The sequence below is a fragment of the Lycorma delicatula genome, chromosome 10 (assembly GCF_047948215.1).
Source record: "Lycorma delicatula isolate Av1 chromosome 10, ASM4794821v1, whole genome shotgun sequence".
NCBI classification, from domain to species: domain Eukaryota; kingdom Metazoa; phylum Arthropoda; class Insecta; order Hemiptera; family Fulgoridae; genus Lycorma; species Lycorma delicatula.
The window spans coordinates 39,292,107-39,315,795 of record NC_134464.1 but is presented as its reverse complement, the minus strand read 5'-3'; the positions used below and the strand labels follow the sequence as shown (position 1 = coordinate 39,315,795).

The 23,689-nt window shown below is 29.1% G+C and overlaps 1 protein-coding gene across 2 annotated transcripts in view; it reads right to left on the bottom strand.

The window, feature by feature from the left end:
• Positions 1–4,983: 4,983 nt before the first annotated feature.
• LOC142331244 (uncharacterized) overlaps positions 4,984–23,689 on the bottom strand; it is a 70,550-nt gene continuing 51,844 nt past the window's right edge. Inside the window, exons 10-15 of one of the 2 annotated variants that reach the window (XM_075377003.1) lie at positions 22,092–22,390; positions 20,455–20,616; positions 16,449–16,614; positions 14,937–15,038; positions 9,050–9,401; positions 4,984–5,181 (exon numbers count right to left, since the gene is read on the bottom strand). In XM_075377003.1, coding sequence (XP_075233118.1) covers positions 9,073–9,401; positions 14,937–15,038; positions 16,449–16,614; positions 20,455–20,616; positions 22,092–22,390 — 1,058 coding nt within the window. In that variant the 3' untranslated portion in view covers positions 4,984–5,181; positions 9,050–9,072. The remainder of the gene's footprint in view (positions 5,182–9,049; positions 9,402–14,936; positions 15,039–16,448; positions 16,615–20,454; positions 20,617–22,091; positions 22,391–23,689) is intronic. The other variant, XM_075377002.1, reaches the window with a different exon arrangement.

Here is a 23,689-nt window from a genome sequence, read left to right as displayed (position 1 = left end):
ACATTTGACAGAAAAAGTACATCTTACTATATTAGGCTCAAAACTTTTCAGACAATCCTCCTAACATCATAGTTTAAATAATATATTTTAATAAAGTAAACTTAAAATCTTGTACTAAATCACCATATACAATTATGTTAACAATAATATAAAAATTATATTGTAGAAATATATTTATTAAACTTAATAAAGGTAATTATTTAATTATATTACACTTCATAACAGTAGTTAAATATTAAAGAAATTGAATTGATATTTTATGGAAAAAACATTCCATAAATATTCAAACAATCCATTTTATAATAATCAGACAACAATTCCTATGTATTTCAAAAGGAAAAAAAAATTATGTATCATAGGAAAAATGACATTCCTGGAGTATATATTTTCCTCTTGACTGTTTCTCATAAAACTTATAGCAAATATAAATTATTAAAAAAAATTGATGATTTAGTCTCATTTTGTCATTCAATAATTTGAATAAAATTAATTTTTTAATTCTATAATTGATAGATGATTTTCAACACATTCATGAATCTGAATTATTATCAGTTTTGGAAAATAATTTTGTATACTATATTAGGCATGCTTTTTTAAGGAAGGGCTGTTTTCAATTAGATGCGATGGAAATTGATGGTGCAAATGTTGCATGTTCATTTATATCAATGATCATCTGTTCACAACAATAGATTAACGTTATTTGTGTTAGTTGTTATGTTTAGCCTAGCTGAAATGAATGCTGCAATAAATAATCCCGTGAGTTGTTAAGTGCGCTCAGTAATTTGTTATCTATTCACAAAAAACAATCTGCTGCTGATATTCATAGAGAAATTGTTTATGTTTACAGGCCCAGTTTTATGTGTGAAAAGTAAAGTTCACCAATGGTGTCGTTTGTTTTATGGCAGAAGAACAATAGTTCATGACGAAGAATGTAGTGGTTGCCCGACTGTCATCACAGATGAATTATCTGAAAATGTGAATCCAAAAATATGTGAAAACAGAAAGGCTTACTGTTTCTCAATTATTGATTGAATTTCCTTTTGTTTTGTGATCAGTAATTTACAACATTTTAATTCCAAAAAATATTCCAAAAATATTGACAGAAACACACAAAGAAAGACGTCTTGCTGCAGTTCAAAAATTTTTGAACTACAAAATTGAAGGTGATGATTTATGGAAACACGTTGTGACCCAGTGATAATGTGGAGATCTTACTCAAATGTTGAGACAAAGCAGCAATCAGTATACAGTGGCAGCATTCATCATTCCTGAAGCCCAAAAAATTTAAGCAAGAATGAAAAAGCTTATGGCTATGGTTTTTTGAGACGCCAAAGAGATATTGCTGATTGAATTTGTTGAACGTCGAAGAACTGTTAATGTCGATACGAACTGTGAAACACTAAACTTAAGACGTTCAATTCAAAAAAGGCATGGGAAGCTAAGCAATGAAAATTTTGTTTCTCCTTGATAATGCATGACAAACAAAACCACTAAACAATTGCAACAATTTCATTGAGAAATCTTTGAACATCTGCCTTACAGTTCGGATCTTGCACCGAATGATTATTACCTTTTTCTCCATTTAAAACAATAGCTTGTATCACAGAAGTTCGAAGATGATGAGGAATTGCAAAACAGAGTAGTTAACTGGTTTAACTTACAGGTGGGAGAATTCTTCACTAACGGAAAAATGAAGCTGGTAAGCCGATATCAAAAATGTATTGCAGTGAATGGTGTATAAGTAGAAAAATAGTATATATTCATATATGTAAGTTTATTTTGTTATAATAAAGTTGTTTCTATTTTGCTTTTTTAACTTTTAAATCAAAATGGCCCTTACTTAAAAAAACATGCTTTATGTTATATATTCTTCATAGAATTTTTTTTTTAATCAAGAAATATTAATTTATAATACAAAACATACTTCCAACAAATAATTTAATCTTTCAAAAATATTTGTTACATTATATTATATTCCTAATGTATATGTTGAAATCTCTTTAACTAGTGAACAATAAGCAATCCTTCCCCAATAGTCCAACGGGATGAAGTTTTTGTCGGTGTTCTTCATTGTTGTGTACTTTGTTATCACAATTTGTGTTGGACATTTTTAATCTGTATATTAATAACTCATTAGTGATACTTTTGTCATGAGTACTAAAATAAAAGAAGATCATCAACAGTGATTCAAAATAAATTATTTTTTCTTTTATTAAAAAATTTTACTACTTTTTGTAAGAAATTTTTATATACAAAGTAAACATTTTTATATTACAGTAATGTGTCAGGGTGAAATTAGAATAACTTTCCATGCTATTGACATCACATGCATTTCAGAAACAAAGTGAAAATTGCAAGTAAGATTTTATGTTCTGTACATATAACATTTTTGTAATTCTTCTCAAAAAAAAGGTCTACAATACATATGTATTTAAATTTCACACAATAGATTCTTGTAAATATCTTTTTAAGGGTAATACATAAATATTTTTATTGGGAAAATAAAAGTTTTTTGCAGATTACAAAAGTGTGTGATTTTCTGAGTAAACCAATAGATAGTAATAACAGCTTAATAAAAATAATTACGTAAGAAAGGAAGATTTTGAAATTACCTTAAAGTTTAGAGGGTATTCTAAATGCTGATTTTAGTGTTAACACCAGAGTATCAATTATCCAAATATTGATCATCTGAATGAAAATTTACCCAAAATCTCTGTAGGAAATACACAGGGAGAAGGTAACTTCATAGTACGTTTTTAAATGTTAACAGAGAAAAGTAATATGTATGCAGTGCCCAAATCTAAGGTATGGAGACTTGTCCGCAACAAAAAAACATATTTTTGGATTTAAACTAAGAAAAGATAGTGATTTTTTGTTATTGATCAAAATGAATTAAAAATACGTTATTTGTACAATAAAGTAAAATCGTTTTTATTACCATACTATCAAATAAGCAATGCAAGAAAATAAAATCTTATTTTATGGTGTTTAGTATTTTATTATGCAACCTCCTGAATTTCATGCATGTACATCTTCAAACCTTTTACATGAATTAATGTTCCCAAATCCCCAAATAATTTTATTTATTTTTTTGTCTGAATTTTATCCTCAATTGGTTATCAATATTTCTGTAGCAGGGCTGCAGTGGAAACTACTACTCAAGAGACAAAAATAAGACATAACAAACTCCACCTGCATAAATTAAACACATAACTTCTCAAAAATTCCAATAAACATGATAATAAATCAGAACAGTACAATATCATTGAACTCACATCATAACCAGTTTTCAACAGTATTCATATGATTTATATCATATGAGTATTAAAATCACACAATAAAAAACTACTATGTCACTATAAAGTGTATCATCTTTACTTTCAGTGTATATTACTTTGCCACTTATAAATAATAACAATAATTTGCAATTTAAATATGTATATTTATTTACAATTACTACATACTAGTTATACTTAATTTTTGATTAATGTTTCAAGTTTACAAAGAATATAACACATTTCGTGAAAAAAATATGGTAAGGCATAGCGACCATTACTTAAGGTATTACCATGTATCCCACAAATCTGCAATTATTATCATGTTTCTGATTTATATCAAGGATTAGATAATAAATACAGAGTAGCATTACATTACGTGTTGCTGATTAGGTAAACATTAAATTACCACATACTGCCCATCAGCCCTTGAATTTCTAAGTACAACTGAATTGATATCTATAACGAAAAATTAATCATTGAATTTTAAAATAACCAAGAACACTTTATTTGGTGGAATGTGGCAGGAACTTGACTATAAGCTTTTCCAGGGACAACAATAATTCTTAGGATTTGATCTGACAAGTGACAGTAGTACCTATTGAATAAAAATTGGCTTGTTTACATCTGTACAAATTTACAGCACTTAACTTATAAAAGACTAGTTATTTGGAAATACTTTGCAACATTGAATAATCAAGGCAAAGCTACTAAAAAAAAATCACAAAAAGTTTAAAAAAATCTCTAATTTTCCTTTAGATATAAAAAAAATTGTGAAAACTTTTAATATATAGGACTATTACAAATGATTTTACTGATTATGAACTTTAATAACACTCAGATATATAAAAATAGCATCAATGGAAAGGAAAACTTAAAAATTGAGAAAATGGCTGCCAACAAACATAGAAAAGCTTTTTGTATGCTGGATTTTCAGATCTGCCAGTCCTGTTATCACTGTGCAATGTAATTTTAGAAGGAACTTTGGTTAAGATGGATCCCTGGGTCCAGAATCTGCTGATAGTACATTCTGATTTTAGAGCAAGAGGATGCATCTTTAATCAAAAGTCAAACTGGCTGTCCACCAGTAAGTGAAGCAACCTGGAGCATGTGAGTTATATACGAAGTCCACAGAAATCCACCACCACCACAGCATGGGGTACCACCCCGTTTCCACTTAGTCAGATGTGAACTGAATAGGCAACTACTGCAGAGATGGATTGCTGGCCATGATGATAGTGAACATTTGCATTGATCTCCACATTCTCCTGACCTCACACTCTGTGACTTTTCTTTGGGATTTTGTCAAACAACAAGTTTATCGGCCACCTTTATCATCTACCATCCAGAAACTTCGTGTTTGCATCTCAGAGGCTATTGAATTAATGGGTTGTCCAATGTTACAAGTATGGCAGGAACTGGACTAAAGGCTTGATGTGTGTTGCATGACACAGGGAGCTCATTTTTAGCAAATGTGATGTGATGTTGGAAGCCAAATGTAATACAAAACCTTTTGAGTTCCCTTTTCATTGGTGCTACTTTTACATATGCGAGTGTTATTAAATCAGAGCTATTCAAGTTTGTATTAAAAAATATCATTTGTAATAACCCAGTAAATAAAACAATTTTAATCAATTAAATGACTTTGTAATTTAACAATCTAGAAATCTGGCATAATTCAAATAGAACAAGTGTTATAAAAACAGTTCCATAATGTTAAGGTAAATTTTTCAATGGCACAAAATTATTTAATGGCATTAAGCAAAACAAAAACAAAAATAATATATAATGTAAGTTTATTTTACTTATTAACTTATCTTAAGTTAAAAACAAATTAAAATCATATATAAATTTTTCACCTACGTAGTACTTGACAACTTCTAAGGAGTATTGATATTCATTTCATCTGAAATTGAAAGAAAATTTTTTTTAATAAACATTAAAATATCTTATATTATATACCGCAAACAATCATAAAACAATGTTTTCAACATAAAATAAGTGCTGACTGCAACTTAAATCTCATAAAAAATATAAATTTCTGGATTTTAAAGTAAGAGAATAATTTTAGATGAAATAAACTTATTAAGTGAGAAAATCAGAGAGTAGGAATATCTACTCCAAAGAATACTAATAAAGAACATTAATAATAAACTAGGTAGGTAATAAAGTACATGTAATAAAGATACTCTACTCAGGCACAATTTTTCCGTTTATAATGTACAAGCTGAATTATCTGATGTTCTTCCAAACACCAAAACCTCTTTAATTCCTGGAAGGGGACCCTCAATCAGAATTCTAACTAAAAATATTTTGTTCAAAAGATGTCTTCAATTTTATTTGCTTTCATTCTTGTGTCCCAGAAATCTTTTACTACAATTTATCCATAATGTGTAAATCATAAAAAGAAATTCCTGCAAATAGGATAAAGAAACAACACTACATTTTGAAAAGTTTCTGTGAAAGTTGTATAAAATTCTACTTGCTCTTATTCCCATCATCTGAAATCTTTTGCTAAACTGCATCCTGAATGTTTAAATTACAGAATTAACTAAAATGAGACCTATTTCTGTCAAGAGAGTGACCTAATGCTAAGTATTTCAGATACACTGACATAAGACGGCTTTTCATTTAGTTTTATATGAAATACAGAGATAACAAGAAAATAAAACCCAATGTATAAACATTATGAATAGGATTTCCTACAAAGAACTGCATTTATTATTTCTTAAAATGATTGTGGTAAAAGATAATTTTTTTATTAAATAACCTATATCTTGAAAAGAATTAATCTTAAATAAAATACCAAAATTAAATTTTTTTCTAAAATTTCATTTGTTATAACAAATTCTTCTTAACAGCCTTCTTCTTAACAGTAAATGTATTTAGTACGTGAATAAAAATAATGCTGTGAAATATGGCATCCTCTCTGGTAAAGCTTTATTACTCACCTTCATGACAAATATCTTAATAAATCTATGCCTAAAACCATCCTCAAATTTCAATAACAAGTTGGCAATCAAACAGAGCAGCTCAGAAAAACTTGAGTTTTAATTAAACATCAATACAAACAAAATAAACATGGACATTCTACATATATATATATATTGTTACCACTTATATGCCTAATTTAATATTGACAGGCAAACCACAGTAGCAACGCTGTGAGCTGGTGGACAATATACGTACATGCTGATACAAGCATCACTCCCAACGCGCAGTTCTTCCACCTAGCGGCGCTGCAGCCCCACCACTCTCAGGCTCCAATAAAGAATGTACACGAGGCACAAAAGTGAATTTTTAATTCACTGTCAAACACCACCTGGAGAAGACCAAGAAGTTCCCTGGCCAGCTCAACGTGGAACTTCCCGGCAGATGCCAACATCCCTGCTGGAGCAGCAGGCCTGGACAGCCTGCCGAGGGAACCGCTGGATTTGGACGCTACCTTTCTGCTCCAGCTCCAGCTCACCAGGATTCAATCGCTCTGGCCGATGTACAGGAGCCGGCCCAGCATGAAATCGCTTGGGGAGAACCGTCTTGTCCACACCGGCGGGGGATGACCGACATGACCCAACACTGCGGGGCTCTGGGGTCATCACTGCCATGCTGTAGTGGGAACCCAACTGCTGCTGATGGAGCAACTCCCTACGTCGGAGATCAGCTTCCAGACCCAACAGCTCTTCTCAGAGCTAATGCAAAAAACGACCCTTTTCAGGGTCACCAAAGGTTATGAATTACAAGCCATCAAAGCCTTATATATATAAGGTGGCATAGCAGTTCAGAAAGCAGCTCCTTTCTGAACTTTAATATAAACTTTAGTACAAGTTTATTGATAAAAATGGTCCTAGGATTGAAAAATTTCATGGAAATCAATTCAAAGACTTTTATAAAGTTTTTATACAAATAAAAAATGAGTATTTTTTTTTAGGGTAGATAGCATCAAATTCTAATTTTGTTCTATGTATCACACATAGGAGGACAAGGCCTAAAATATTATATAGTCAAGAGGATGTTCCAAAATCATACCACAAATGGAACACAGCCAATCATAACTGCTATTTTTGTTTAGAAGTTTTTATTGTCAAAAGGTTATTCTGAAATCATGTTATTTGTATGACATACATTCAAAATATTGGCACTTTTTATAAAAATAACAATTACATTTAAGGGATAATGGTTTGATTTTAGTGAAGATATCTTAACAGAATTGCTAAAAAAGAAAATGTTCAGACTGTAAGCAGCTTTTGTGATAGTTGTTGATCATTAAAAAAATATGGGGATTGATGCTTTTACTGATTCTACAAGACTACTTTGAAAGGAAGAGGATTTAAAGAAAGCAAACTCTTTAAAATTATTTTTTTGAGAAAGTTTGTATAGAAGGTATATGAATGAAAAAAGAGAAAGAAAATTAAAAAAAATTATGCTTTATCTAGTAACAAGTTTGTTTTAAAGCTTTTGAGCCCACTAAAGTATTTCACACATTACTGATAATTCTAGAAGCAAAATTTGCAGAAGAAATCAACAGTTGACTCAACTGCAGAAACTGGTCAAATGGCTAGACAGAAGCTTCTTGAATATTCAGTTATCACCTTTCCAATATAATTTGAGTCATACATCATCTTAAAGATAAAAACCTCTGCTTTCTAATATGACTATGGTTCTACAAGAAGCATTATTCTTGGTTTACAAGAAAAAAAAAAAAAACAAGTAGGCATCTTGGGTGTGCCATATTTGTAAATATCCATCCATTATTCATGTATTGTTATATGGTTTTTTATTTTATTATCTTTTACCATAAATTTTGAATTTTTTTTTGTTTAAATTATTTTGACATTTTTTATAGACCTATGGGGCTTTTTTAATACATCCCCATAATTAAATGAATATGACAATCATGAATTTTTATTAAATGAGAAATTTATTTTTTAAATTATTTCATTACAAAAAGTTCCGCACTAACTACACCCACGGTTTTAGTTACCACCAAATGTAATTTTTAGTCATAGTAATCTTTTGATATCAATGATAATCTATACGGCTGAATTATACGATCTGTCTTTCATTTAAAATGAATTAGCTTCAATTCCAATCAGGCTAGGCATCTTTCATATGAAACAAAATTTCCAAACCATATTTCCCTTCAATTTGAACTTATGGGTAAATTAATCATATGAAAATATAAAATTAGCAATTTGTATGTAATCAGGAAGCTTAAGTAAATATTATATATATATATATATATATATATATATATATATATATATATATATATATATAATATTAATACATTATATATATTATATTTATATATAATATTTTTATTATTTTTTCATTCATGATTATGAAGAAAATTATTTTTATTAAAAAATTGTTCTTTTAAATTTACAGTTCAGATTTTCAAATAATTTTTCAGTATAGAGCTGTTCAACTTTATTTATGCAAATAATTTTTTACAAGCTTCCAGCTTATGTGGTGATATCATCAAGCAAAAAAACTACATTAAATTAGAAAATTTAATTTTTTAAAATGCTCTTTATGGTCTCTTTGGTGAATCCCCTTATAGAAAACCTGAAATAATGGTAATTTTTATATTGTTTATTCTTCTTAACAGCTCTATCTCTTTCTTAATTTTTACATTTATCATATGCTATGGTACTTGTTTAGAAGTTGCCCTGTTTAAATTCTCTCTTTGATTTTCTTTAGTTGTAAGCAATTTTGAAAAATATAATCTTATAATAAAAATAAATACAGAAATTACTTCTTGAATTACTTACCATTAAATTAAATAAATTTAAATTTAAAGATGTCTGAGTGCACATAATGACAGGAACGTATTAGGATGATTTAACTGACTTACAGGCACTACTGTTGGTACAACAGTAAAAGTATCGACACGTGATAGAGCAGCATGTAACACTGCAGGAGATGGTGCACGTCCTACTCTATAAAACACCCGCATTGAACATACAGTACTGTGTACATAAGGTGAAGAAACGTCTTTCATCAATCTACTTAATACATAATTCAATACTTCATCTAACTGTGTACTGCTTAACTGTTCATCACATGATGTAGCAACTGATGTATTATTTCCTTCACACATAGTAGGATTTGAAACAGAACTACCTAAAAATGATGACAAAACATTTTAATTAATTTTTTAATTAGTTTTAATGAATAAAATAGTTTTGTTGTAAGTAGAAATTTCTTTAAATCACCAACATTATTCAACTATTATGAGAAATATTACCTAGAAGCATTACATTATTAAAGTTTTATTTAATTTCACTTTCTCTACTTAATTTTTTCACTAAGAGAGTAATGAAGTCCATACAATTTTTGCCTCTTAATAGCTATTGCTAGAGTAATTCTTAAAAGGACAAATCAAAAAAGCTTTTTATGAGAATCCAAGTAATGTCTTTGGAATAAATTTTTCATTAAGTAAATAATACATTATATAATCATGTAAGGAATGAGAAAGTGTGCTACTCCTCAGACAATAAAAAACAAATATGCCAGCATTATTTGCCTAGATGTTTCTTATTAAGGCAACAAAAATCACAGACTTTATTTCTGTATTATTAATCTGTTTATGATAAAAAGCATTTTGAGGCAGAAAATGCCAAAAACTATTTTTTATATTTTTATTTTGTAAGTCAAGCCCTCCCCCCTGCAAATACTTCACACTAATACACTCAAAGCATCTATGCAAGGATGCAGCTGTCCTTTGCCATACTCTAGCACATACTGAGATGCATTATTTGTTCCGTTTATAAATCCTTTTAAAGATAATAAAACTCTTTTTCAATTATGTTTATTTCATGTATCAATGCAGTAAATTAATTATAATGTAATTTCCTGTTTTTACCTGCTTTTCTTTAACTCACAATTTTTTTTTCGTGTTTGTCCTCAAATCTTGTATCCTTAATTTAAAATACTTCCTGACATTGTCGATTGATGAAATTTTGCAGTTACTAAGATCAGGTGACAATACAATATTCCACCATTACTTTTGCAAACATTCCCCTGTATGGGGGTAAATTAAGGGTGGAAATTAATAATGCAATTAATTATGCATCAATGATGCTGTATTATCAGAAATGGATCGAATGAGAAATCTTTTATAAAAAAACATAAAAACGTTTGTTGAAAATTGTCACAGTTAAGTAAATGAAATAAAATGTCAGTTTCATTACTTTGAATAGTAAATGTTTGAAAATTTATTTGATATTTATAAAAATCAAACAGTAAGTTTTGTTTTTACAGATCTTTCACATCACCAAAAAGAATTTGGTTTTTGTTTACATTAAATAAGTAATTTTCTAACAAATATAGTAACGTATCGTTTCTAAATAAAATTAGAATTTTTCTAACTTTTCTTAGTCTTATTCAACTTAACTTAAACCATTTTGTTCAAAATTAAATTCTCTAGATGTTTTGTTTAACAGTTTTATGCGTTTATTACCCGTTTAACAAAGTAATTATGTGTCAAACATAAAAAACAAGGTTCTTTACCACAATTTTTTGTTTTTTACCCCAAATTTCTCAAAAACTACAGCAGATATGGTTCTGAGACCTATTTTATTTGATCTTCAGGTCAAAAACCGTAAGAAATCACTAATTTTGTCTCACCCAAAAAATTTCAGTATGACCTCATTTCACTGGAATAGTTGAAATCAGAGTGAAATCTTTCACTAGCCCTAACTTGTAACGAAGCAGTTTAGGACATATGCTGATATGAACTTTTTCACTTATTTTCATGAATAGAATAGATTATTAAAGTCCCAGAAGAACTTTGTGATACACCATACTTCATATGTATGTGTGTGTGTATCAAGAATACAAACTATTCAGATTCAAATAGATCACTACGCAAATAGAAATAAATATAAATATGCAGATAAAAATATCTAGGATCACAAATATTCCATATTATAATTCTTCAGGTAAAAACAACCATATGACAGTATTACTTAAAATAAAACAAAATACAAAAACACAATGTTCTGCCTTCAGTACAAGGCTTTATAAAGTGCACTAAAAAGTAAAGATATTTCTTTTTTCTTTTTCTTTAGTTGTACTTGATAAAGCCTCATGTTGAAGGTGAACGTTGTGTTTTTATATATTTTTTTTGTTTTCAGTAATAATATAATATTGTAAAATGGTTGATTTTTACCTGAATAATTATATAGAATATCTGTGATCTAGATATTTTATCTACGTATTTATATTTATTTCTATTATTTGCATAGAGACTTATTTGGATATTTTATGTTCTACAAACAAACAAAATGTGTTCTTAAACAAAATGTTTTATGTTCTATGTACATAAACAAAAGAGCTATTTTTTAAGGTCCATTTTTTAATACAAACAAAAATAGTAGAGATATTATCAAAAAATGTTTTTATTTCACTCCATACTTTACGCTACATGCTCATTTGTTGTTTAAACATTTATCATAGCGTTTTACTACATTATTTATGCCCAAATCAAAGAAATCAAGAAAACCAGTCTTCAACTGTTGTTTTCACTCCTTAATCGGTATCAAACCACTAACCGCCAAGAAACTCCTTCAGGTAGCAGAACAGGCGGTAATCACTCAACGCAAGGTCTGGGCTGTACAGTGGGTAGTCTACTTGCTCCCATCCAAAAGATTTGATTTAACTCCAGAATTTGAGCAACAGAATGAGGTTATGCATTGTCATGCAGCAACAAAACTCTAGATGACAGTAGGCCAAGTCGGTTATTCTGTACAGCACGCTGGAACTTCGTCAAAGTCTCACCAGTATGCAGCTGAGTTTATTGTTGTCCTTTTAGGCATAAAATCAACTAACAGGACACCATGTCTATCCCAAAACACAGTAGCCATAATTTTGTTTGTTGACAGTGTCTGTTTGATTTTCACTTTGACTGTAGATGCTATGTGTTGCCATTCCATTTTTGACTATTGGGCCAAAAATGTTAAAAGCACTAGCCATTCTCCACTTTTTGGTGTTCTTCAGGAAGCAGCCTGGGAACCTGTCATGAGCATAGTTTTTTGAACTGCAAAATTTTCATCAACAATTTTATATAGCACTGACCTCAAAATTTTGGGAATATCGTAACAAAGTGGAAATCGTGAATTGCCGGTCTTCACAAATTTTTGCATTACTTTGCACACCAAATTGTCTGCGATTACAGAAAGTCAGCCTAATCACAGTTCATCATAAACATTGTCCTGCCCATTCTTGAACAGTCTTACCTATTTATGCACTTTTTGTCACTCACTGAATTAGGGCTGTAAATCTCACATATTTGGCGATGAATACCTGCTGCTGAAACGTTCCTTATGGTCAAAAATCGAATCTGTATTTCACATATGGCGGACTGCTCAATTATTTGAAAAATTTCAACTTCACAATATAAACTGTACACAGTGACAATATGACTGTAAATGGCATCTGTATTTGTGCAAGGCATGCCAGAAGCTGGGGTGCAAAAATTACATAGCTACAGACAATTAGACTTTACTTAAAAAATAAACCTCGTGTATATATGTAAAATATAAACCACCAAAACACAGTAATTAAGATATTCATATCCACACCTTCCAGGATAAGCATCCCACACCTTCAGCTGGTATTGAATTCCATAATTACCTTGTATATAATTCTTTGAAAACTTTATTATTTTATTTTAATTGTTCTCAGTTTTAAAAATTTTGATTTGTATTTTGAAAGTATATGCAAATTTTGATGCCCAGTAAAACAAATAATTATATATAATTTAATTACAGAATTCAATACCAACTGAAGGTGCAAGATGCCGTGAAAATCGATTCTTGGAAATTAATATGGTAAGTTTAACTGTCTAATTACTCTGTTTGGTGGTTTGCATTTCACATATTAAATTTTATTAACACAGTAGTCAATATGTTAATACGTCAATAATATATATATATATATGTATACTTTATAAATGATTAATATAGGAAAAAGAATATGTTCTTGACTTTTTTTAAGGGCTGTACTATAAATAATTTTTCTGATGAAAATGGTTAAAAATAGCCTCAGAGATTAAGATAAGAATGAAATTAATTGTTAACTAAAAATGACAGTAGTACCCCATTAATATTCTGTAGTAATTATTTATACGGTAAATTCAAGAAGTTTCTGGAATTGCCTCATCAGTTTAAAATAGCAATTCTAACTAGGAAATTTTTGGTTTATATGTTGGCAGCACTCATGACATTATGATAATAGCCGCAAAAATTTATTTTTTGCAAACAATATTATAGCTTTGTATCATATTCTGCATGTTACAACGAAAGTCAGCAACAGTCAAACACTGTACAAAAATTTTGTGTTTTGCTTAAAAAAATCACCATCAATTCTGCTTGAACAAGCATATGGAGAATTGGCAATAAAGAAAACAGCAATTTTTGCTTGATATAATGCTATAGTGATGGTTGTGTTATTATTGAAAATAACATTTATAGTGGGAGTCTACCTCGCCAAAATTAAGAAAATATAGAGCATGTTGAAAATGTTTTGTGAAGTTGCAGCAGAAAAACTGGTCAAAGAAATAGCATCAATAGTTAGGATATCATTTGGAAGCTGCCACAGTATTCTCCATAATTCCGATGATGTGATAGCTAATGTGAAGAAGAGCTGACCTAAATGGTTCCAGGTATGTTTTCAACTTTTCAAAAGTGTTTAGCTGCTGAAGGGAACTACTTTGAAGAACAAGTACTCTAAAACTTTTTCCTGAAAATAGCAGTTTTTAAAATATAAACTAATTCCAGGAACTTTTTGATCTTACCTTATATACATGCCTTAAAAAATTAATCAAAATGTTAACATAAAATTCAATTTTATGTTAACTCAGCTAATATTCATCAGAATTATATTTAAATCACAAAACATAATCCATTATAAAGTTCTACTTATGCTTTTATATGAATTGTTCGAGGAACAATAGGAAAATGTTTATTAACAAAAGAAGATCTCTAGCAAGTACAAGATATAAAACAATTACGATATTTTATGATGTTATGGTATTTTGTTAAACCATTTCAGCTTAAAAAAAATTAATTATTCACTCCTAAGTTTGGCACAAATAATTTTATTAGGCTTTAGTCAAACATACAAAAAATTTTTCAAATTTCTTTTAGATGAATACTGGTGAGACATGCAATTAACCAGATGTATTGATTTATGATACTGCTCCTGATAAGATTCAGTGTGCTTCTACACAGGATAAGTTCTTTCTGCTACTTACAAGCCAGTGTAGAAGGAGTAAGACATGGTCTAGATTTCACTTTAAAAATAATGTTAAAATTACTACAAACAACAGTGAAATATGCATCCAAAAATGTTATATACAAACCAGACTTGTAATAAAGCTACGATATCTATGTGTAACTAAAATTTTTTTATCACTACAAATTGTTGAAATGTTTTCTAAAAACACTTTACGATTAATTCACACAATCAAATAATTTTTTATCATCAAAATAACAGAGAAAAATTCTATGTAAGATGTGGTAGTATGGAAAATTAAAAAAAAAATATTTCTTTGTTGTACATCAGCAGCACTGCATAGATCAGCTGTTAAACTATATTTGATTGCTTTCATGAATGAAACATTCATAATATAAATGAATAAATATTATTACTCACTGGCAGACACATAGCAAACTATGGCAGATACTGTATTCTCATAGTTCCATCGTCGACAAATTGATACACGATTATCTCCAACAACACAACCAGTTTCTTCATCTATAAAGAAAAATCATTTTATGCAATTAATCAATATTATTAGTTGTGAAAACCATTAAACAAAATTTTAATTAATCCTTCCACGCCACAGGCATATTTATATGAATATACTCAAATACCTGAAGATATTGAGGCATCTCATCTATTTTGTAACAGAACAATCTAAATGATATAATGAACGATTATTTTATTGTTCTCGTGTCTCATCAACAATCATCCTTTCTTTACAAAAAAATAAATAAATAAAATAAAAAAAATTGCAACAAAAGCCTGTAGCAAAAAAAATTAAAAATCTGACAAATTTATAATACTACTTAACTTACTGATGAAGTATTATTTAGAATTGTTAAGTTAATACTTAATTCCTGGGTCAGATTTACGTTTTTATAATTATGAAATAATAGTAAATAAATAATAGCTGAAGCTTGAAATGACTGGCATAGTTTTTGTTTTACTTAGGTTAATAAAATAAAATATTTAAGAAATCAAAATTTATAAAGAAATTGTAAAACTTCAACACATTCACACACACAAAATAACAATTTCATAATTATATGAAATCTACTCTAGCTTCATCAGAAATAAATTGAGTAACACTTTCATCACAATTTTCTTTTGAATGGTTAAATGTATACACCATTTAATTACTATATTTACTCGCATAATTCACACACTTTTTTGATCAACATTTTTTATCTAGTAGGTGTGCGATTTACATGAAGAAATGATTTTACATATGTTTATAATGATAATAAAATGTGATAATCAGTGAGAAAATTATATTTCACTGAATATTTTATTTTTGAATATTAAAAAAAAATACTGTTTAAAAGTTCAGGTGTATTTTGGCATGAATTAAGCAGGTATTTAAATACAGTAATATATTTATTTTTTATATTGACATAGAAATTTACAATTAATTTATGCATTTCAATTGCCTTGATCAGATGATTATAAATTTCAGTATCAGAAAGATGCATCTTAAAAACTTGATATAATTTGTTAAGGCTTAAGTCTGACCCCTCTCAATTTATATTGAATCATAGTTCCATAGATACAATAAATATTATGATAATTATACAGTATAATTAATAATAAAACAGGACACAAAAGAAAGGTGTTATGATTGAAAAACAAACCAGCTTACAATTAAAAAAAGGAAAATATGGTTTTATAAACCCTTTTTTTTGTATGTGCAATTTTTAAGCTGATAACTTGGATAAATCAATGCTAAAGTACCTGTAAAATATTGTCTTGGAACTCAATTTTAGTGAAATTTGCATAGTTAAGAACAAAACAGTGATGCTAGATAAATTGGCAATGGAAGTGTTACCACTTACACACTGAATTATTTTATATATGAAATCTAGCAACATTCAATAATTTAAATATAAAACACTGAAAACTTACACTCAAAACGTGAATTTCCCTTATGTACCCAGACATGCCACTCCACAAACGAATCACGTGGTAACCGAGGAACAACAACATAATCAACGATAGAGTTATTAGTATGTTTCTCCCATTCAGATCTAACTTCTGGTATATACGCAGCATTTGTTACATAGCAAACACTCTGCAACAGTCTTCAATAAATTAATTCTTTTTTTAGACAAAAATAATCATATAGAGAATGTTATTAGCACACATCTGAAATAAATCTTCTAATTAAGTAAATACACGAGCAACTATTTTTTTAAAACGATAATTAAAATAATCAAAAATAATTTTTTCCCAAGTAAAAATTTTATATGACATGTACAGATGTCAGCTGGAACTGATTGTAAATATAACTTCTTTCTCTCTACAGGATTTTTGTACTAAAGATTAAAGGTTTGGAAATTAAATCTACACAATGCTAGGTGCCATAACAGGGAATTAAAAAATAATAATAATAATGGAAGCATTAATTCATAAGAAGGCCAAATTGTTAATACATAATGATATGTTTACTTCAATGATTTGGCAAAATAAAATTACAGAACATCTACATTTCATCATCATCTTAGTTTATAAAATAATTATCGAATATTGTATTAAGGCTTTTTAGAAGAATGATGGTAATATCTATGCATGCTAAATAAAGTTTACAACCTTTGAAAAAGTTTACTTTTTATAAGCTCATGGGATAACTTGTTTATCTACGTTGTTTATGTTTAAAAACATTTTTGAAAAAATTGTTCAAGTTGGTTTGTAAGATTTAGTTTAAAAAACATGGAATACAATTATAATTTTTAATTACTATTTTTCAATCTGATGATTAAATATGAACAATATGTTAAAATTAACACATTTGAAGTCAACAGTCTAAAAAATCACAGTTAAAATTTAAAAAGTCATAACTGTCCCAGTCCTACTAGTATTCACAAAAATACTGTACTAGTATACTACTAGGACCAGGACAGTAATGACTGTTTCCAAATCCTTAAATTTTAACTATGATTTTTTAAACTTTTGTCTTTAAATGTACTAATTTTAACTCCTGATGGTGGCTTCCAAGTATGCTGAAAGATCTAGAGTACATATCAATGTGCTGGTAAGGTGGATTACATTAATTGTTAATTTATTGATTGTATATTGTACAAATTAATTACTTTACAAGAAGTAGCTATGGGTATTGTACAACTGTGTGCTTGACAGCAAACTCCCTGTCTTGTTTGTTTTAAATATTATGTTAAATTAAATGAGAGTTTTACTAAGCCACATAATATAATGAAACAAACTTATGTCACTAAGTCATACATGAAGTCACTTTATAGTTAAGTATCTAACACTAACACTAACAAAAACTAAATAGTTTTTAATAATTCAATTGATTAATAAGAAATGATATCCTGATAGAAAAATTTGGAATGCAGTGCACTGCAGTCTTGTTCATGTTACAGCGGATAAATTTTCATTGGTGATACACTTGATAACAAAAAATTACATGTTAAAAAAATTGTCATATAATTTTCATCATTTGATCAAGATCAGAGTTGTGCCAATACTTCTAGTCACTACGATATATATGGTAATCAAATCCAACTTCTAGAGATCTCATATAAATAAAACTACATGCATTTTTCTATATATAGTAAGATGCTCCTAACACAAGATACATTGGAAAAACACTGAAAAATTGTGACTGGACACAAAATTGCCAGCACACTTCTTTAAAAAGTTAAAAAAAATGTTAATTGCAAAAATATCATACAACTTACTTATTACAAAGCCAATATATATTAAAAGTTAATGCATATTAAAAAGAGACATTGAGATAGGTATCTGTGATTTCATCACTACATAATAAAATTTATTAATATAGGGTATTTCTAAATTAGTTACACAAAAATAACCTTTAATAATGAAAAAAGTAATTAACTTTCAGAAATGTTTGATACAACACTGACTACAATATATTTTTAAGCTTCATTCACAAATGTTCAATGTGGCTACCTTTTGTAACATGGCAGATGTCCATCTATAATCAATTTCCTGCCAAATCCTTTGAAGCATGTCTTGATCTATGATGGTAACTGTTTGTGTTATCTGGTACCATAGCTTGTCGACCTTCCTACAAGTGAAGAAACACGCTGTCTTTAACGTAAACCCGTACAGTGAAAGTCCACTGGAATTAAATCAGATGATCGTGGTGGTTGAGAAATTGTTCCAGCAGGTCCAATCCAAGTTGGCAATTTGCTATTGAGATATGCAGCAACTGCATAATGATAATGTGGTGGAATGCCATCTTGTTGGAAAATGAATTTTGTAGCCATAACCTATTGTAATTGTGGCATTAGACAATGTTAAAGTATGTCCAGGTATGATATGTCAGTTACAATTAACTTGCCAAAAAAGAAAGGACGGTAAAAAACATTAAACTCAAGGAGTCCTATACATGTTCAATTGTGATGTGGATTCTGCTGACTCCATATCTGAACATTATGTTGATTCATTTTACCGCTGGTATGGAAGGTTGCATTATTACTGAACACAATTTTATTAAAATCATTATTTTCACTCTCAATTTTGTTTGACATGTTTACACAAAACTCAGTTTGTTTCTCTTTATCACCTTCACTCAAAGCTTGTATCAGTTGCAATTTGTAGGGTTGATATGCAGTCGATTACGTGTTACCCTCCATACAGTAACCATAGGAAAATTCAATTCTAGCTGGCACATCCTGTTGATTTATCTGGACTATGAATGAATTTCTGACGCACTTGTTCGATTCCAACTTCAGAAATTGAAGGTCTATCCTGACCTGGCGTCCTACGTGATATACAATCTGTTTCAATGAAATGTACTATGCAATAACAGATTATCTTTGAGGTGGTTGCTCGCAATATTTACTCATGAATTGTCTCCAAACAGTAGTAGCAGATTTGGATTCATGAAACCATAAAAAAACACTGAGCATGCTCTGTGCACCGGTATAAGACTCCATGATGACAGATGGAATTACTCATTAGTGCGTACCACCTAGTGAGAATAGTCAGGAACTAACAATGTTAGGCAACAATGAAACTTGGAAGATAATGTATTCAGTGATGTATCAAACAATTCTATAAGCTATTTACTTTTTTCATTATTAAAGGTTACTTTTCTAAAATTTAGTAATGTCCTGTATATCAAAACAGAGAAAAACTCAGCTTTATGCCTTGATACATTTCAGTGTGAGCATACCTTGTTGTGCAACAAACATATAAACAATACTTTTGTCAGGAATGATCAATCATATAAAGTGTTACCAGTTTACAGCTGATGTAGTGATTATGATTCTTCTGTTAATTGTGATAGATCAGAAATCTTTCCTTCGTATAATAACTGTTTTAAAATATAGCTCAAGAACTAAGAAGAAGCTTGATCTGATCCTAGATCAAGGCTTCTTGCTGACTAGAAACAAGACTGTCTTTCCCAATTTTCCCTTTCAAATAATCAGGGAAGCAATTTTTCAATGTATCTTGAACACTGTAACTATAATTGGTGTTGATAATGTACCATCTTGCACAAAGGTGAACATTAACCTTTTATATCTTTCAATAATGAAAATTTGAGGAAAAACAGAATATTCCTTTAAATCCAAATAACAATTAGCTGTAATTGTTGCATTATTCCATACCATAAGCAGTAAGATGGCTAATACATTTACAATGCATTAAGATCACTTCAGTGACCAAAATTAGAACTGTCAGTATTTCTACAATAAAACTGATATAACAATAATAATCAAAGAATTAAGCTGACTATTATCAAAGATACTTTACATAAAATCAAGGACTTTTCTAGATGACCTGGTATAGTTTTTAAGAAAAATAAGCTTCAAATATATAAATAAGCAGTAAGCCACATACTTTAAAATAAAATGAAGAATAAGTAGCAGTAAAAAAATTAATTTGTTCCAAATACAAATGGAACTTCGTGATAACAGACCTGAACAACATTACGTAATTCTGAATTTGGATCCATAGCTTTTATTATGCGACTAATATGGCGCAAAGATAATTTACACTGTCGAAGTACACCACCTTCTACTAATGTCATTGAACCTGGCACAAGTCCTATTTGACCGGCAACATATATAACCTCGCCGATCTGTAAAAAAAAATCATATAATAGGAAAAATGTAAATGTTCAGTACAATGTGCTTTTTTCAAAAATAACAAAGAAGTTTTGAAATTCAAAAAACTATTCATGTACAGCACATTTTCTTAATTATGCAAATCTGTTTAAAAAGCATCCAAATTTTGGAAGTTAAGAGTAAAAATAAAAGTAATCTCATGTTCAATTAAACACTTAGCCCTCTCGTTTTATCACAATTCAAAACACTTTCAAAATCTGAGAGCGTTTTTTCTTTTAAATCTTTATCCTTAAAGCAGTATTTTCACTTTGGGAATCAACCAGATTACAGAAACTCAAAATCTGTCATTAAGGTGCTTGAGGAATCTGGAGAATCATATTGCTTATTAAAAATTTACTTTTGCTCTGTTAAGATATAAATTATATAGCCAAAAAATTCTTCTCAAATTGACATGAGCTGATCAACAACAGCATCAGTAATATCTGGGAGAACAAACTGGCTAATCTTTCATGGTTTAATTCCAAACATTTTCAAGTAAAGCATAGCCTAGGATTATTTTAGTTTACAATTTTTGAAATGTTAGTCACTTTCCATTATTGTTCACAAATTTTAAAATTATATTAACTTTCTTTTATTTGAGTAATCCCCCACACCATTCTGAGTACGTGATCTCCAGGAAATATTTGACTAACCCCCACTGAGAGACCTGGGCGAGATAAATAAACTAACCTGAGATCTTCTCTGCCAGATGACTGTAGATGAATAAGTAATCCGTTACTTAACACTCACTCAATCCTTATTCACGTTGCTCTTCTGAACCACTCAGTTTTTTCTGAACTTTGCAGCCTTACAGGTAATAAACACTTTTGGATTATTGGTAATATATGGATTATGTTAATACTACTTGAGGCACTGGATGTTAAAGCAAATCAGCCCTGCAAAATCTGATTGTAATTGTAATATTCAAAGAATATTGGATGGTAGGGGTCACTACATATCTACACTATGGATCAAGTAATACTATGAAATTTAGTGATGTTACCTCTGCTTATAAAACTGGCATTTATTCTAAGGGGAATACATTTTCAGAACTGTGCTTATCTCTCCATCAATAAATTTATGATTGATATTTTATTAACTTAACGTAGCAAATGCAGTATTTCAATTTTAAAATAATTTTTTTTTTAATTTCAGTCTCTTGGTAATCTAAAATAATCTATTATATTTTTATAGATTGATTTTTGTACTTCTGTCCCCTCTATGTTTTTTTTCCAATGGCATTTTAATAGATAAATCAATAAAGGTGGCTAAAAAATAGTTATAGCCTATATAAACTGTGATAAAAACATAAACTTTACAGTGTTATTTATGGAGTCCAATGGAATTTTTTTCTTGTCAACTTTTTATACTAAAACATACTAAAAAAAGAGATATATAGATATTATAAAATGTGAAAAATTTGAAATCCAAAAATGGTTAAAAAAAATACCTGGACAGCTTGGCTGTATGGTCCGATATTAGCCGGTGCCCAATGTGATACACCCTGAACGTGCATTGTATGCCTTGATGGTGAATTTGATTTTTCTGGTTGTGAATAAGCAACTGCTTCAATAATAACTGGAGTTTGTGGACTAAGAGGTGCTTCAACACATACACGTACAGGTGGATTATGACCGCTTAATACCCTAATATATTCATTGTTTATCTGTGTATAATCAGAAATATCTCTTACATATAGGCACACTGCTACCAAATCACCAAGCATAAAGTGTTCACATTTAACCAAGGCTGCAAAGAAAAGGCAAATATTAAACTATTTATAAGTAAAAATTACATTTTTTAAATATACTAAAATTAATACTATGAATACAGTTTAAAATTAAGGATGATCATGTTTAAAGAAAATAATTTCAAGATCACCATAACATATTCAGTCTTAAGAAATCACTATTAAATGTATTATAAAATAGATTTATAAATGTAGAATTTCAATTCTTAATTTATAAGTATTAAGTTATTAACAAATCAATGAACATCTAAAATTCAAAGATTGTCTTAAAACAATTGTTGTGAGAACAAAATTTACAGAAAACATTAAAATAAGTTCTAAGAAATTTAGAATTTTGTAACTATTACAAATTAACAAGAATGATAATGAGGCAATGGGTAGTCTTCAAAATCAATTAAGATCATAAACCCTGTTTAAATATAGTAATGATAGGGCTGCTAGATAAAATATTTAACGCTAGCTCTGGTGAGCATCACACTGTGATCTTACGTTCTATCAACAAGGCTGTGATGGTGTCATATGTTTTTATTTTGCTTTGTGGTTCATTATAACTACAATAAATCACAGCACATAATGCAGTATTTTACCAGGAAATACTCTTATTCAAGGACTTTATTAACACAATATAATATTATCTTAGAAAAATTCTCTTTTTGAAGATTATAAGTTGAGGTTATGTTTCCTCTACAATGAAAGCATTTTACTTAACGTCATGAGTGCCTTATTCCTACAACTGAAATGCTTTTTTAGGTTTTACTTGTGTGTATTTTACAATATATTTTGTGTTTGTTATAATGGATTTAAATGATACAAATTTTGAGTACATTATATAAAAAACCTTCAGAATCAGAGATTACAATAAGCGATGAACTATTTTCTACAACTCTGTAATCATTAAATGATCCATTTCAATTTATTAGAATTGTTAAACAATGGAGAACAGATGTAGACTGAATTCTCAAAAATTGAATATGCAAGTTTTTAAGGGCCATTCTTAAACTTATTAAACGACAAAGATGACAGCGAATTAACTCTTATTTATCATACTATGTAATGATTTCTCCCAAAAGTAGTCATCTTAATTAATTAATCATCAGATTGTATACTAGAATTGCTCCTTTGCTGTGTTATTTTGTCAAATTATACATTAATATGATTCTATTAAAAGTGAAACTGAAGATTTTTTTAAAGAAGCTATTTTCTTAATTTTTTGATAGGACATGAATCCTTTAGAAATTCTGACAAATTTGTTAGAGGGTCTCAATCACAAAATGAAATATGAATGAGATGATAAAAGT